Here is a 15,519-nt window from a genome sequence, read left to right as displayed (position 1 = left end):
CTAAATAAGCAACTTGAAGACACCGCTGCACCGATTCATTGATCCTGGAAATCAGAAGTAGTGTAATTGCTCAAAATGTTTTAACTATAGCTGTAAGTTAGCGAAGAAATCTTATTTTGAAGGTCCTGACCGGAAGTTAGTGTGTTTCATGTCTGATTGTGTGTGGCTTGACCAGAAATAAGTGTTTAGCGGGCAGGCAGGGCGTCCAGCCTCTCCTCCTCTCCTCTCCTCGGCTAAGGAATGGACGGCAGTCCGGCGATGTGAGCGCTGTCCGGACAGCAGAGGCTCACACGGCGCCAAGATGGAGGACGGGCTGGTGTCGGAGGACGATATCTGTGAGTAGCCTATAACACAGACTCGAACACAGCACACTCTGCTGTGCTCCAGCGGAGACTGAGCTGGAGTCAGTCAGCAGCAGCAGGATGTCCGCGTTAACCACCGAGAGAGAAACGGTACTGAAGCTCGTTGACACGGTAACAGGAGGGCGGACAGTCAGTCACGTTACCGGATGATATTTAACGATTTATTGATTCTGTAACCTGTTAGCAGGAATTACCGCCTTTAGCCTGATGTGTTGGACAGACAGAGTGAACATAGCGTCATAAATAACATGAATAACTTCGTAAATAACATGAATAACTTCGTAAATAACATGAATAACTTTAACTTTGTCATTAAAGAAGCAGCAGCTTCTCACTGCACCTGCGTGAGTGACAGGAAGCGACATTAAAGGAGTATTTCACCCATTTCTAGCGTGTGCCATTAAGCCATGTTTATGGCTTCTAATATTAAAGACTGTGTAAAGTCAATTCAGAGATTTCTTTCAAAATACATGAGATATGTTGTAAAATAGTCGCTGAAAACATGTGAAAAGGCTTTGAAGGATATTCTAGTGAAATGTGGAGTTAGAGGTTCAAACAGTTTTTCACCAGTTTTTGTTGTGGGCGGTCCTAAAGGGTGGCTCGATGACACGCTGAGGCCACCCTGAGCATAATCCCCTCACCTCCCTAACCCCATAGACATATATACATAGACGCCGCATTGAGCGGGTTGGTCGTTGGTCGCGATACGTAAACGGCGCCGCCATATTGGATGTGGCAGATCTGCCCGTAAACTAATACAAGGAAATGGACTGAACTTCATAAAGCGCCTTTCTACAAAGTTCTTTAAGTTAATGTCTCTTATACACCCATTCACACACACACTAATATATCTGGGAAACAAACAGGCACCAAAAACAACGTATGTAACTTTTAAAGTGATGATTATAAATGTTTACTCCTTATGTAAGCACCAAACCAACATATGTATTTTTCCAATGCTGAGTGTTTACAGCTACTAATGTGTGTAACACTGTTACTGTGATGATAAATATTGAAATATTTATATTTAACTATAATTATGTATTTATTTATGTAATCTGTGTCTATAATAACCAGATCCTGAAATGTAGATGTGACATGAGGGTGTTCTGAATAAGAGCACACACACAACACAACACACACACACATATATATATATATATATTTTTTTTATAATATTATTCAGAAAACCCTCATGTCACATCTACATTTCAGGATCTGGTTATTATAGACACAGATTAAATGTTAAATATAAATATTTCAATATTCATCATCACAGTAACAGTGTTAACACATTAATAGCTGTAAACACTCAGCATTAGAAAATACATACGTTGGTTTGGTGCTTACATAAGGAGTAAACATTTAACATCACTTTAAAGTTACATACGTTGTTTTTTTGGTGCTGTTTGTTTCCCAGATATATTAGTGTGTGTGTGAATGGGTGTATAAGAGACATTAACTTAAAGAACTTTGTAGAAAGGCGCTTTATGAAGTTCAGTCCATTTCCTTTTATTAGTTTACCGGCAGATCTGCCCGATCCAATATGGCGGCGACGTCGACGTACGATTCAGCGCTCAATGCGGCGTCTATGTATATATGTCTATGATAACAGTATTTAGCATGTTAGCATCTGTGCTTCTCTGTATGCTAGTTATTAGCAGTTATTAGTACTGCAAATGCATTTTCCCTGGATGAACAGCTTTATTTAAACTTCCCAAACATGAAGAGATGAAGAACAAGTGGATTAATTTAAAAAAAGTTCTAAAGTTTATGTGTGTCGGTAATGCCACCTCGCTGGGCTGCAGGTGCTGCAAAACAATTCCACACAGTGCATTGTTTCACTGAGGTACATGACATATTGAGACAGACAGACAGACAGACAGGGACGCTTTGGCAATGTAAACATGTTTCCCATGCCAATAAAGCTGAATTGAATTGAATTGAGAGAGAGACAGACAGACAGACAGACAGGGACGCTTTGGCAATGTAAACATGTTTCCCATGCCAATAAAGCTGAATTGAATTGAATTGAGAGAGAGACAGACAGACAGACAGACAGACAGAGAGAGAGAGACACTTTGGCAATGTAAACATGTTTCCCATGCCAATAAAGCTGAATTGAATTGAATTGAGAGAGAGACACCGGGGATCGTGTTCTACACGGCCTGTAAACAGTGACGCACGCGACTCAGAGTCAAAAGGTTGGCACTATGGAAGAGAGCGAAGAGACCGTCCACAAAAGATGTCCAAAGTTTGGGATCAGTAGTTCGGTTTGAACAGACCTGTCGTTCCTGTCACACATTATGTAATAGTATTGTAGCGACCAGGAATAATGGAGCTCCCTCAGCTTGAACACAGACTACTGTGGGCCAAAACAATTACACACGCTGTCAGACCGGCATATAGCGTTATCAGTATGAGCTCTGTGACGTCTCTCTCCCTACACACACACCCCGGACACACCCCCACAGGTCCAACTTACATTTTCTACTATCAATAAATTGCCCATTGATTTCATAGCGTTTACAGAGCCTTGTAACTCTGAAACTACCCAATGAATGCACTAACTTGCTTGTAGCCACTCTGCTACACAAAACAGATACAAACTTTCTTTTAAAAAAGGACGGCTATTGACTGTTGGATGCACAGTTCTCATGTGTTTGTGGACCCTGCTTGATATGACAGCTTGACTTACAAATTCTGCATTCTGCCTTGTGTTCACAATTATTAAAATGCGCCCAAATGCTGCGTCCATAGGGCATCAGAGCCGGCTCCCATCGTTCGCAAGTTGTTGATATTTCTAATCATTCAAATTTGGCTGGGTGGTTAATAACACTTTCTTCTTTGGTCTGATGGACTCAGAACACAAGGACGTGTCCAACACACAGGGATCTGTTGTTATGTCTTCATTTGTTTCTCTCACAGACAGAGTTAACTATGAGCTCATTTCCATCTGTAGTCCAGGACAGGAAAGAAGAACCACTGCACTGTAATATACTGATAACTTCAAATGACATAGATAAAGAGAAAAAAGGAGTTGAAAGTTTTTTAAATAAAAATCAGAAGATAAGATAGACTTTACTGATGCACACCGGATAAATTCACAGCAGCTAAATAAGAAATAAAATATTTAAAAAAAAACGGATTTATTGGAAATAGAAATACAATGAAGACAAATGAAATAAAGTTATATACAGTATAAAATATGGATATGCATGATGGATCATTTCACAGAAATAACTGTTTTGTGTAGCATTATACTAAGATGCACATACTATATATATTTGTGTACACAGGAAGAGATTTTTCACACTTTTTTTTACAGCAGCAGGTCACTGCACAGTGCACATAAAGCAATATTATTAGTAGCAGTCTGTTGCTGACAAAGCTGCTTAAGGCCTCCACAGTCTCATGTGGGTGGGGGGGTGGAATAAAATATCATAGAAACTACACAAAGCAATTCAACTCACATTAAAAAGACGATGTGCAGTTCTTCTTAACACTTCAGCGTGTATTGTAGGGGCACAGGTTTAAGGTTGTTTTCCTCCGACATTGTACAACACTAACATTTGTCTCTCATCTCTGACAGTGCTGTGGTCAGAAAAGGAACTCCATGATGCTGCAAAGAGGAACGACACAGAGAAAATTAAGGAACTGATCAAGAAGGGTGTAGATGTCAAGGCCAAGAATAAAGTAAGCCAGTCCCTGCTTTCACAGCCACAGCTCACCGCAGCTGGTTTCATTTGCACAGTGCAGCCAATAACTCAATAACTCAAATCAAGGCTCACCTTCATTCAAGACTCCAGTACATGGTACACTTCAGTGAAGAGCTGCTGTGTTTGTCTGGCTGCGTCTTCTGTGTATGTGTGTGAGAGAGAGAGTTTCATGGTTTCAGAGTCAGTTCTTGTTCCAGTGACAGAAGGGTGGAACTGAAAACAGAGACATGAAGAAAAACACACCAAAACTGAACAATGATGAAATCATTTCAATGTTTTCTAAACGTTTTTAAATGTTTACATTACTTACACTCTATCACTTCACAACAAGAAGGTTTCTGGTCTGAACCCCGGCTGGTGGAGTTTGCATGTTGTGTTGCATGCTGTCTGCGTGGGTTCTCACCGGGTACTCCAGCTCCTCCCACAGTCCAAAGACTTGAAGCTTAACAGGTTAATTGGTGACTCTAAATTGTCCGTAGGTGTGAATGTGAGCGTGAATGGTTGTTTGTCTCTATGTGCCCTGTGATGAACTGGTGACTTGTTCAGGGTGTACCCCGCCTCTTGCCCAAAGTCATCTGGGATAGACTCCAGCCCCACCGTGGCCCTGATGAGGATAAACATTATGTTAGATAATGTATGGATGGGTGCCATGTTGCACGGTAAGATGTCAGTTTTCTAAGTAAAGCTTTATAGCATTAAATATAAGATTAGATTTAAAAGCCTCAGAGGCTTTTAATACAAAGGAAAGAGGCATACTTCAATTATTGTTGGAACATGTGAATCAGTTTAAAGTGTAACATTTAGGACATATTATAAAATCAGTGAGAATAAAACATCTATTTTTATTTATTTAAATTTTTCAGCTGTAACTGGTCTGGTCTGGTCTAGTTTTACACACAGACCTTGTTTATTTTGAATGTTACTCACAGGTTTGATGCTTCCAACACATTAACTGTCACACACACACACAGAAGGAAGTGAGTTATGTTTATGTACATTCTGGTGTGTGTGTGGGTGGAGAGAAGTACATGTGTGAACTTCCTTTTATAGAGATATGGGCTGATGGTCACAGCAGGTATTTTTACAGTACAAACACAAACTATAAAAAACTATGCATTTCGGTGAGCTGCTTCCAGGCCCTGTACTGTACATGTTCACTGACATTGAGCCACTTAATGGAGCTAAGCTATCAGTGATGTCATTATTTCCTCTGCCGATGTTGCTGCCTTGATAAGCCAGACTGTCAGCTGTTGAGCAGGTGAACAGTCAGTCAGTCATGTACCGTCTGTGCACAGGTCGACCGTAAAGCACTGCACTGGGCAGCAGGAGCTGGATGTGAACAGGCTCTACGTCTCCTCCTGGTCCATGACACTGAAGTTGATGAGACAGACTCTGTAAGTACACACGTTTGTAATGAAATCATTATGATGAATTCATTACATAAACATAAAACATAAAAACAATACTTCAATATTATTGTTCTATCAAATGATAGCATAATAAAAGCTTCTACCTAAAGATGGTAAATGTAATATTTAAAGCCTGTGTGTGACCAGATGGTGGTAGAGGTAGAGAGAGAGAGGGAGAGGGAGGGAGAGAGAGAGAAAGAGATGTCTCCCGGCAGTCTATTACTATGGCAGCATAACTAAGGGATGACCTGAGCCAGCCCTAACTATAAGCTTTATCAAAAAGGAAAGTCTTAAGTCTACTCTTAAAAGTGTTGACCATGTCTTCCTCCTGAACCCAGAATGGTAGTTTGTTCCACAGAAGAGGAGCCTGATAGCTGAAAGCTCTGGCTCCCAATCTACTTTTGGAAACTATAGGAACCACAAGGAACCCAGCGTCCTGAGAGCGCAGTGTTCTAGAGGGGTAATAAGGTATTATGAGCTCTTTTAGATAAGATGGTGCCTGACCATGAAGAGCTTTGTAAGTAAGGAGAAGAATTTTAAATTCTATTCTAGATTTAATAGGTAGCCAATGCAAGGAAGCCAAAATGGGAGAGATGTGATCTCTGATCTTGGTTCCTGTCAGAACACGTGCAGCAGCATTCTGAATTAACTGCAAAGTCCTAAGAGACTTATTGGAGCAGCCTGATAACAAAGAGTTACAATAGTCCAGCCTTGAAGTAACAAATGCGTGGACTAGTTTTTCTGCATCCGCCTGAGAGACAATGCGTCTGATTTTAGCGATGTTACGTAAGTGGAAGAATGCAGTCCTCGAAATTTGTTTTATGTGGACGTTAAAGGACAAATCCTGATCAAAAACAACTCCAAGATTCTTTACAGTGGAGCTGGAGGCCAGGGTGATCCCATCTAAAGTAACTAAGTCTCTAGAAAGAGAGTTTCTGAGGTGTTTGGGTCCAATTACAAGAACTTCAGTTTTGTCTGAATTTAACATCAAAAAATTGTAGGTCATCCAACTTTTTATATCCTTAAGGCATGCTTGGAGTTTAGTTAACTGATTGGTTGCATCAGGCTTGATCGATAAATATAATTGGGTGTCGTCAGCATAACAATGAAAATTGATAGAGTGATTCCTAATGATGTTCCCTAAAGGAAGCATATATAAACTGAATAGAAGTGGTCCAAGTACAGAACCTTGTGGGACTCCATGACAAACTTTGGTCTGCATGGAGGATTCATCATTGACGTGAACAAACTGAGATCGATCTAAAAAATACGATTTAAACCAGCTTAGGGCGGTTCCTTTGATGCCAATTTGATGTTCCAGTCTCTGTAAAAGAATTTGATGGTCAATGGTGTCAAATGCAGCACTAAGATCTAACAGGACAAGTACAGAGATGAGTCCTTTGTCTGATGCCATTAGGAGGTCATTTGTAACTTTGACTAATGCGGTCTCTGTGCTATGATGCACTCTAAATCCTGACTGAAAATCCTCAAATAGACTATTGTTATGGAGAAAGTCACACAGCTGATTAGCTACAGCTTTCTCAAGTATCTTAGACAGAAAGGGAAGGTTTGATATCGGTCTGTAGTTGGCTAAGACCTCTGGATCTAGAGTGGGCTTTTTAAGAAGAGGTCTAATTACAGCTACCTTATAGGACTGTGGTACATATCCTGATAATAAAGACAGATTAATCGTATCCAATAAAGAATGACTAACTAGAGGTAAAACATCCTTGAGCAGCCTGGTTGGGATGGGGTCTAAGAGACAGGTTGACGGCTTAGCTGCAGAAATGATTAAAGTTATTTGATGAAGGTCGATGGGAGAAAAACAGTCTAAATACATATCAGGTACTTGCTGTATCAGAATGCAGATCAATGCCTGTTGAGGGCAAGAGGTGATGGATTTTGTCTCTAATAGTTATACTTAGTTATACTTAGTTTAGTTTACTTAGGTAGGAAGCTTTCTAACATCATTAGGACCACACAGACACACAGACAGACGATGAAGGCGAGCAGGGACACTTTGCATACCACTTTATATACTTGTACTATCAGAGCTTCACTGTCATGCTGACAACTCTTGTTCATGTTAATGTTTGTCCACAGTTTGGCATGAATGCTCTTCTTCTGGCGTCCTGGTTTGGTCACCTAAAAATCTTGCAGGTCCTCGTGTCGTGTGGAGCAAAGCTCAACTGTAAAAACAAAGTAAGAGCTGCTTCATGCCATTGCCAGTCCAGATTCAGTTTATCAGGTTATCATGGCATTGTCTCATAGTCTGTGTGTGTGTTAGGATGGTCTGAGTATGCTGCACTGTGCTGCTCAGCGAGGCCACATCAACTTATTGGAGTTCATCATGGAGGACCTGGAAGACATCTGTCTGGACAGAGTTGACAAGGTGACACGTCTTTACTGTAACAAACATGTTGGTCTGCTTATCACCAGTTTCTCATTGAATGAAGGTGAATGGAATATGAAGCTTTGTGAAAGGAGGGTATGTAGATGAGCTCCAGTGTGTAACCTGCTGATGTCTCTGAGCAGTCAGGGAAGGCTGCACTTCACCTGGCTGCTGAACATGGACAACCTAAAGTGGTGGAGTTTCTGATTGGAATGGGCTGCACACATGGTTTGAAGGACAAGGTAGTAACACACACACACACGCACACACACACACACACACACACCCATCAAGTTTTGAAGTCCTTCCACAAACAAAGAGCATAAAGCAGGACATGTTGTGACCTGAGATCCTGTGTACACTGGCTGTGCCAGCTGAAGCCTTCTGCGTCTGTACTGACACTTGCAGCAGTTCACTCACAGTAAATATTTCTACTGAGCAGATGACGCAAAGCGTTTGATAAATCCATCACATGGTCCATGAGAGGTGGGAAGTGGAGCAAAATGATGCGATGATCAGATCACATCAGAGGTTAGCTCTTTTTATGTGACACATCAGAGTTATGAAACAATCATTTGTAAAATAAGTCAAAATGATTATTATGGAATGTAATTTTATTGTCCTGATCTAATAGTTTATAGTTTTTGTTTTTATTTCATTATCAACATTTATTCTCACGCTTATTTTATTGTGACATGAAATCTATAAATTATATATAAAATTAAATAAAAATAAATGTTTGAAAAAAGGCATACAAAAATAATAATAATAATAATAATATAAATAAAATAATAAAATAAAAACCATAACTATATATATATAATAATTCTTCATTTCAGAAAGTGATAAATGCACCAGAAGCCAGTTTTTAGGTCTTCTTGCTGCCCATGTAGTGCAAGCCCAAAACTGTCATTTCTTTTAACTTTGAGATGTGATTGTTTTTCTTTCACCATGCAGTCTGTGATATCTAGTGTCCTAGACAGTTTCCTGTAGTCCTCTATGTACTTTTATCTGTGTTACATAACCCATCATTGTATTAGTATTGTGTCAGTTTTGGGGGCTACTACAAATGAAGTCAGTTTTATTTTTCACATATTAAAAAAGTGTGGCCTTCACAGTCTGTACAGTATACTGCATTAGGGAAGGTGTAAATCTCATGGTTCAGTTTGAAAAATTAGGATTTGACAACATTCCATGTGGTTGTACTAAAACCATATAGTTGGCCAAAACACAGACACTCACCCCAAACAGCAACACATAGGGTCACCATACCTTGTGTACTGTAAGCTATCACAAAGCCAACACCTCATATAACCTCAGACTGAAAGGGGTGAGCTCCCTGAGTCCTTGATGCTGCTTCATGTCCTAACCCCTCTCGTCTCTGTCCTGTCAGATGAAGTGAAATGACCCTCCTCCACACAGAATTATGATTTTAAAGTAAATGCAACGTCAGGCTGACAAACCATTTTGTTGTAGACTATAAAAGCAGTGAGGTGTTAACATGGTTTGGTGGACATGCTGTTTGTACAGGAAGTGGCCTCAGAGTGTGTTTCTGCTTGTCATGTGTTACGTCTGGACCACAGGAAGAGAACACAGCCCTACATCTAGCAGCAAGGAGCGGCCACACTGACGTCCTGCAGAAGATCATTGAGACCGGAATCAACATCGATGAGAGGAATCTAGTGAGAGCACAGGACTGCACTGAGCTGCATGCTTAAAAGCACTTTGTTCATTCATTTCTGGTGATGATGCTGATGTTGTGTGATGAGCCTGTGTGTGTTTCTACATGAGACTTTCTGTTTTAAAGGAAGCATTTTCTCACTTGTGCTTGTCACAGTGCTTTTAGCTCATTTATTATAAACTGCACTGAACAATGTTTTTTTGCACCATCAATGATGCAAATTTTTTAATAAACACTAAAAACTACAGCTACAGCATGTGTCTCCAGAAACACATTTTACCATCATGTCTGACACACACACACACACATGACTTAACATGACTTACACACTGTGTCAGTTGTGTTGTCATGTGCGAGCTGGGCTCAAATTTCTCTTCCCTTCTGATAAGTGACTTATTATTTAGTTACATTTCCTGTTTCCTCTTTTGGTGTTTATCTGGTTCATGTCAGAGTAAACTGATCTGTTCTGCTCACTTTGATCTCTGCTAACCTTTGGTGAGACATTCCGTAAACTGATTGCATCATTTCCTCATCAATAGTATGACTTAGTGTGGAGTGTTGTGTCTTCAGGATGGTCTCACAGCATTGCACCTGGCAGCTTCTGGAGGTCACTATGAATGTGTCAAACTGCTGCTGGAGTCCGGCTGTAATGTCAACGCGCAGACGAGTGTACGTTTTGTTCACTGAAAGTCATATGTAATCATTTGTAATAACACAATGTTGCAGCAGGTTTAACGCCTTGTCTTGTGTGTGCAGAACAACATGAGCGCTCTGCATTATGTGGCACAGCATGGCTTTGAGAGAGAGGCCAGTTTGCTGCTGGAGGCAGGAATCAACATAGATGCTGTAAACAATGTAAGTAATGCCAACTCCATGTGACTGTTTCTTGTTTGTTCATGAAAGATTTCCTGCTGAGTCACTGTTAAGTTAATACACAGAGCGGCTTTAAAGATCAACTTATCTACCGAGCTACATCCATGACACAGAGGCAGACAAAGTGTGGATGAGAAGCAGCTGGACACCTATTGACATTTGATGTCGTTGCTACAACAAGAATGAAGTTGACTGTTCCTAGCAGCCTGAGCTGCAGCTTCAGTGTGAACATGCTTACTGCTGATTGGTTAGGCCAAAACAAAATAATGTAATCATTCACACATCAGATGACATGTTCTTATTGTTTCCTTTCTTTGTGTTTGAGACAGCAACACAACACAGCACTGCACCTAGCTGTGTTCAGCAATCACACAGAGGTTGTACGGCTGCTTGTAGATGCTGACTGCGACCTGGACATCACTGACAGTGTGAGTACACACACACCTCTCCAGCTGGACTAGTACACATCAGAGAACATCGCAGTGGCATAGTGATGGGCTTTCTCCCCTGTGGTTCACAGAGACAACAGACTGCTCTGCACATAGCAGCAGAGCATGGTTGGCAGGACACGGCTGAGATGATGCTGATCTCTGAAGTTAATCTCAGTCTGACTGACAAGGTACCACATTGCACACACTGTGAGCCATAACACCCAGGTCAGTCGGTCGGTCCACAAAGATTTCCTCACCCTTTGGCAGCATGGTTTTCAGCCTAGGGGGCTCATTATATGAAGGTCAGGTGCTTGTGAGGTAACATGTGTGAATGCATGAACACATGGAGCCATGTGTGTACATGGTTCATGTGTGATAGTGGAATGTTGTTGATGTTCAGATCCTTTAGTCAAGTAAAAGTAGAAATACTTACTAAAAAAAGCAATAGTAAAAAGTTATACTAACAACTTTTAAATTTAAAGTATGTTATGCAGCAAAGAGGCTTTCCGTGTCACAGACACTTTTTTTTATTACTGATGCATTAATATTCACATTCTGTTTGTTTGTTGGAACTGCGACAACTGCATCATATCTCAAAGATTATCAATTTATCTTGCTCAGTGTTTCAAAGCTAGTCGTGTCATTTTCTGAACTCATCTGACACGTTTTAGTCGCTTCAAAATGGCTGCTTGACTGCTTCCATGAGTGGGCATGGCTTCAGCACATTCAGAGGGCACACCCCCACAGTCCTGGAGCTGAGAATTCATTTTTACCTGATTTTGACACCTCATTTCCTAAACGTGTTGATATTGGTAATTATTCAAATTTGGCTGGGTGGTTAATAACACTTTCTTCTCTGGTCTGACAAACTCAGAACTCATATTTATTATTATCTTACTTTACACACTTTTAGACTTTAAGTAAACTTAGTTGCATTCCACTACTGTCAATCTGTCATTAATGATTTTGACAATTTCTACTCAAAATAGTTAAAACCTGATGCATTGATAATAAAATAATGATGATGATGAAATCAAGCTCGTCCCAGGAAGTAGTCATTTTAATAGAAGACAGAAATAAGAGTCAAATTAACCATGGAGTAATGCACATCCTGTTCACTGTATGATACACACAGCAGGGCAAGACGTGTCTGGAGGTGGCAGCGAGAGGAAACCATGTGATCCTGGTTGACATGATCATCAAAGCTGACCGTTTTTATAAATGGGAGAAGGTGAGTTTATCCAGGTGAGCGGCTAACCTGGAAGAACTTTATTAAAACAGAAATGATGTTTTGTGTCAGATAATGGTGACTTATTGATCATGAGTATTACAGAAGAGTGTTTTTCATTATTGGAACATTCAGAGTGAGCTTTTTTATTTGTGTTAACTCAGGGTGCTTTGTACAGTATACTACCTACAGTATGTACACGATGGATAACAAACTGCTTCCCCTCTTGACTTCAGGATCACATGGGAGGCGAGCAGAACACCTGGGTAGGCAGACCTCTGAGCTTCAAGCAGGACCACCAGGCAGAAACACAGCACCTTCGCTCTGTCCTGTGGAGACTGGCCAGTAAGCACCTGTGCCGTGGGGAATGGAAGATTCTGGCACAACACTGGGACTTCAGCGACGCACATATACGAGCTATAGAACAGCAGTGGACAGGTGAGCTACAGCATGCTGATCTCTGGATCTCGGTACTTCAGCCCATCAGTGGCTCTGAAAGGCATTTTGCACACAATCATTCAGACTTTCTGTTTGAGGAATCATTTTATTGTTTTCAAGCCATTTGCTAGTGATGTGTCTTCACACATTGGTGTGGTTCTCCAGGGTGGCAGTGTCTCTGAACATGTGTCACTCTGTGCACTAAAAACAGTTCAGTAGAGCTGCTGTAGCTACATGTGTCTTTATCAGCTGACACTAAGAAGGGAAATGTGGACCAAAATGGAGTAGGAGTGTGTGTAGCATGAGTAGTCTTGTAAAATGACAATAAATGAACCCTGATTTTTTGATGTACTCTAATTCTGAATGAAACCTCTAGACATGAAGAGCTTCAAAGAGCACGGTCACCGGATGCTGTTAATCTGGCTTCATGGAGTGGTGGTGGCGGGGGAGAACCCGATCAAAGGCCTCTACGAGGGGCTGGTGGAAATCTCACGGACAGACTTGGCAGGTGAGCCATCAGCGTCACTGTGGTTTGTATTCTTGTTTAACTGTCCATCAGTGCAACATGGAGTCCCTGAAGTCATGTGGGAATTTTATTTCTGTAATACTTTGCAGTTCTAACGTTAACATGTGTGTATGATGTTTCTTCTTTGTCTTGAATCATCCAGAGTGCATCCGGCAGAAGGCAAATGCAGAAACCAGCTCTCCCAAAATGTGCTCTGCAATGTGACCAATACCGAGTGCCAGCGAAGGTTTCAGTTCACATCAAACTCTGTTCAGCTGGAAATGTCCAGCGTCGAGCCGCAAACAGACATTGTACTGTCCATAGCATGTGTGTCTACATATCACACACTGAATGGACTGTGATCGCTCTGAATTTCTTTTTTTTTAATTTTCTTTTAGCGTTGGAGAAAAAGATATTGCATTAATTATTACCATTCTTATTAGAAATGATTCAATATGAATTGAATGAACACTCTTAATGCATGCAGTACTTCCACAAAGGGCTTTTTAGCACATCATGACTTCCTGTCATTCATCATAATAATGTATAATAATACATTATTATTAGTGCTTAAAGCTGCACTCAGTGATGAACTTCACCAGTTTGACCACTGCGGTGTTTCTGCAGTCTCTATGTATTAGGCCATGGTGAGTGTCTGCCTGCAGTAGAAGGTGATCAGAAGCACACTCAGCACTTTATCAACACAGTGCAACACGAAGTACTCGGGTAACAAAAAAGTAAAGAAAAAGCAACTCAATGATAAACTGAGTGAACTGAAGACAATCCATTGAAAGCATGACTCTGTGCACACAGACACACAGACGTCCAGTGATGTCATGCTCAACAAATCTCTCACACATTATCATGTGGAAATGTAACAACCAGCAGTCACGGTTTGATGTGAAGACAGTTACAGCTTCAGTCTAGTCTCAACCTTTCACAGCAGAAGATTTGTGACAGTAGTGACTTCACATGTTGGTGCTGTGTGTTTAACACTGAAGGATAGTAGAGCTGAAGTGAAATGATTTAAGAAATTCAAACTCCATTATTAGCAGTTCATCAGTAGTATTTTCATAAGTTTGTATGTATTTCATATCACTCTTCATAATGTCATATTTGTATTGGTTATCGATTTGGTAATGTATATTTGATGTATTTATTGCTCAGCTCCATATAAACGTTGGTATTTGGTCACTTTGTAAGATCACCTTCAGACTCACCTGTGCACATTCTGTTTCATTGTTAAGCACTTCACACTGGTGCTATAGAAATAATAATGCTATAATTAAACTTCACTCACAGCTTGTGATGCAGCTTAGCAGCGGAGCAGCTCTCATACACATTAAATACACTGTACTACTATGATAGAATGAAGCACATGGAACTTTCCAGATAAAGCTACCAGCATCTTTCTTCTTCTTATTCCTGTTGATGTGTTCTATGCATCGATGCCCAGTCTGACACACCAGTGGTCTTGTGTGTGTTTGTGGGAGGCAGGACTTCAGGCTCTGCACTCTGTCTTCATGGCCTTCAAAATGTTTGACTCATTACATTTCAGTGGTGTAATGACTACATACCATTAGGACCAGCAACATGAGCAGATGAAGCTCAGTTTGTTATCTAAAGCACAACTGGAAGAGAAAAGACAGCTCTGTGTTGACATTATAAACAGAGTTTAATCGAGCTGAAATAATTAGAACAGGGTTTTTGTTTTCTCTTTTGAGTGTAGTGCCACTGAAGAGGGTTTGGAATCAGCCTGATGTTTCCATGGATATTCTTCATTTCTCAGTTTTGCTTTGATCAGAACAAACATTACTGTATATTATGTATATTAATATGTGTATTACTATGGGAACAGTGTTGTAGGGCTTTACACATGATGTATTTCCATTTCTACTTGATTTTTGTGAGTCACTAAAGATGCATTTTAATGCTTGGTGTAATTATGGTTAATGGTGTATAAAATAATTACTATACTATTTTTGCATGAAGTGAATACATGCCTGAGTACTTTTACAAAGTAATGACACTAGTTTTTGTAATGATCTGTATGACAGACCATGTTTTGTACCATGTTAAACTATAAAGAGCAGAGTGAGTGTGTGCTGAGTTCTAAATGTGTGGAGGTGTGCTAGAAATAGAAGTTGTGTTTGCACGAGCCTGGCCGGTTCTTAATCAGAGATGGTTGATTGTTTTTCAAAATCAATCAGATAAATTTTTTTTTCTGCATCCATGCAAATGTATTTTGTAGAATTAATGTATAAACATGTATAAAGTTCAACTATGTACATGTTCATGACACCAATAAAAAGTTCACTTTGAAAACACACTCACTGATGACTAACACAAAGTGACTGACAAGATGAAAAGACAAAGACCTGCTGTTAATGCTGTTCTCATACATGATTGATGATACAAAACTAAGCATATTTGCTTGCTAAGCTGAATATGTAGCACACACACATTACAGGTTTTCCTGTG

At 40.3% G+C, this 15,519-nt stretch overlaps 1 protein-coding gene across 2 annotated transcripts; it reads left to right on the top strand.

Moving 5' to 3' along the window:
• Window positions 1–61: 61 nt before the first annotated feature.
• On the top strand, window positions 62–15,367 carry ankdd1a (ankyrin repeat and death domain containing 1A). Of its 2 annotated transcripts, none has more exons than XM_019257713.2 (15): window positions 62–335; window positions 3,955–4,058; window positions 5,377–5,475; window positions 7,594–7,692; window positions 7,778–7,882; window positions 8,026–8,124; window positions 9,466–9,564; window positions 10,134–10,232; window positions 10,320–10,418; window positions 10,766–10,864; window positions 10,957–11,055; window positions 12,003–12,098; window positions 12,332–12,533; window positions 12,910–13,041; window positions 13,202–15,367. In XM_019257713.2, exons 1-15 carry the CDS (start codon window positions 302–304, stop codon window positions 13,261–13,263), a joined length of 1,527 nt encoding a protein of 508 aa, XP_019113258.1. In that variant the 5' UTR covers window positions 62–301; the 3' UTR covers window positions 13,264–15,367. The 2 variants fall into 2 exon arrangements, with proteins under 2 accessions (XP_019113258.1, XP_027135693.1); XM_027279892.1 differs by lacking the exon at window positions 62–335 and adding an exon at window positions 353–452.
• The last annotated feature ends 152 nt before the right edge of the window (window positions 15,368–15,519 follow it).

The sequence above is a fragment of the Larimichthys crocea genome, chromosome I (genome assembly GCF_000972845.2).
Source record: "Larimichthys crocea isolate SSNF chromosome I, L_crocea_2.0, whole genome shotgun sequence".
Classification (NCBI taxonomy): domain Eukaryota; kingdom Metazoa; phylum Chordata; class Actinopteri; family Sciaenidae; genus Larimichthys; species Larimichthys crocea.
The sequence above is the reverse complement of the archived record's forward strand: the minus strand, read 5'-3'. Positions and strand labels throughout refer to the sequence as shown.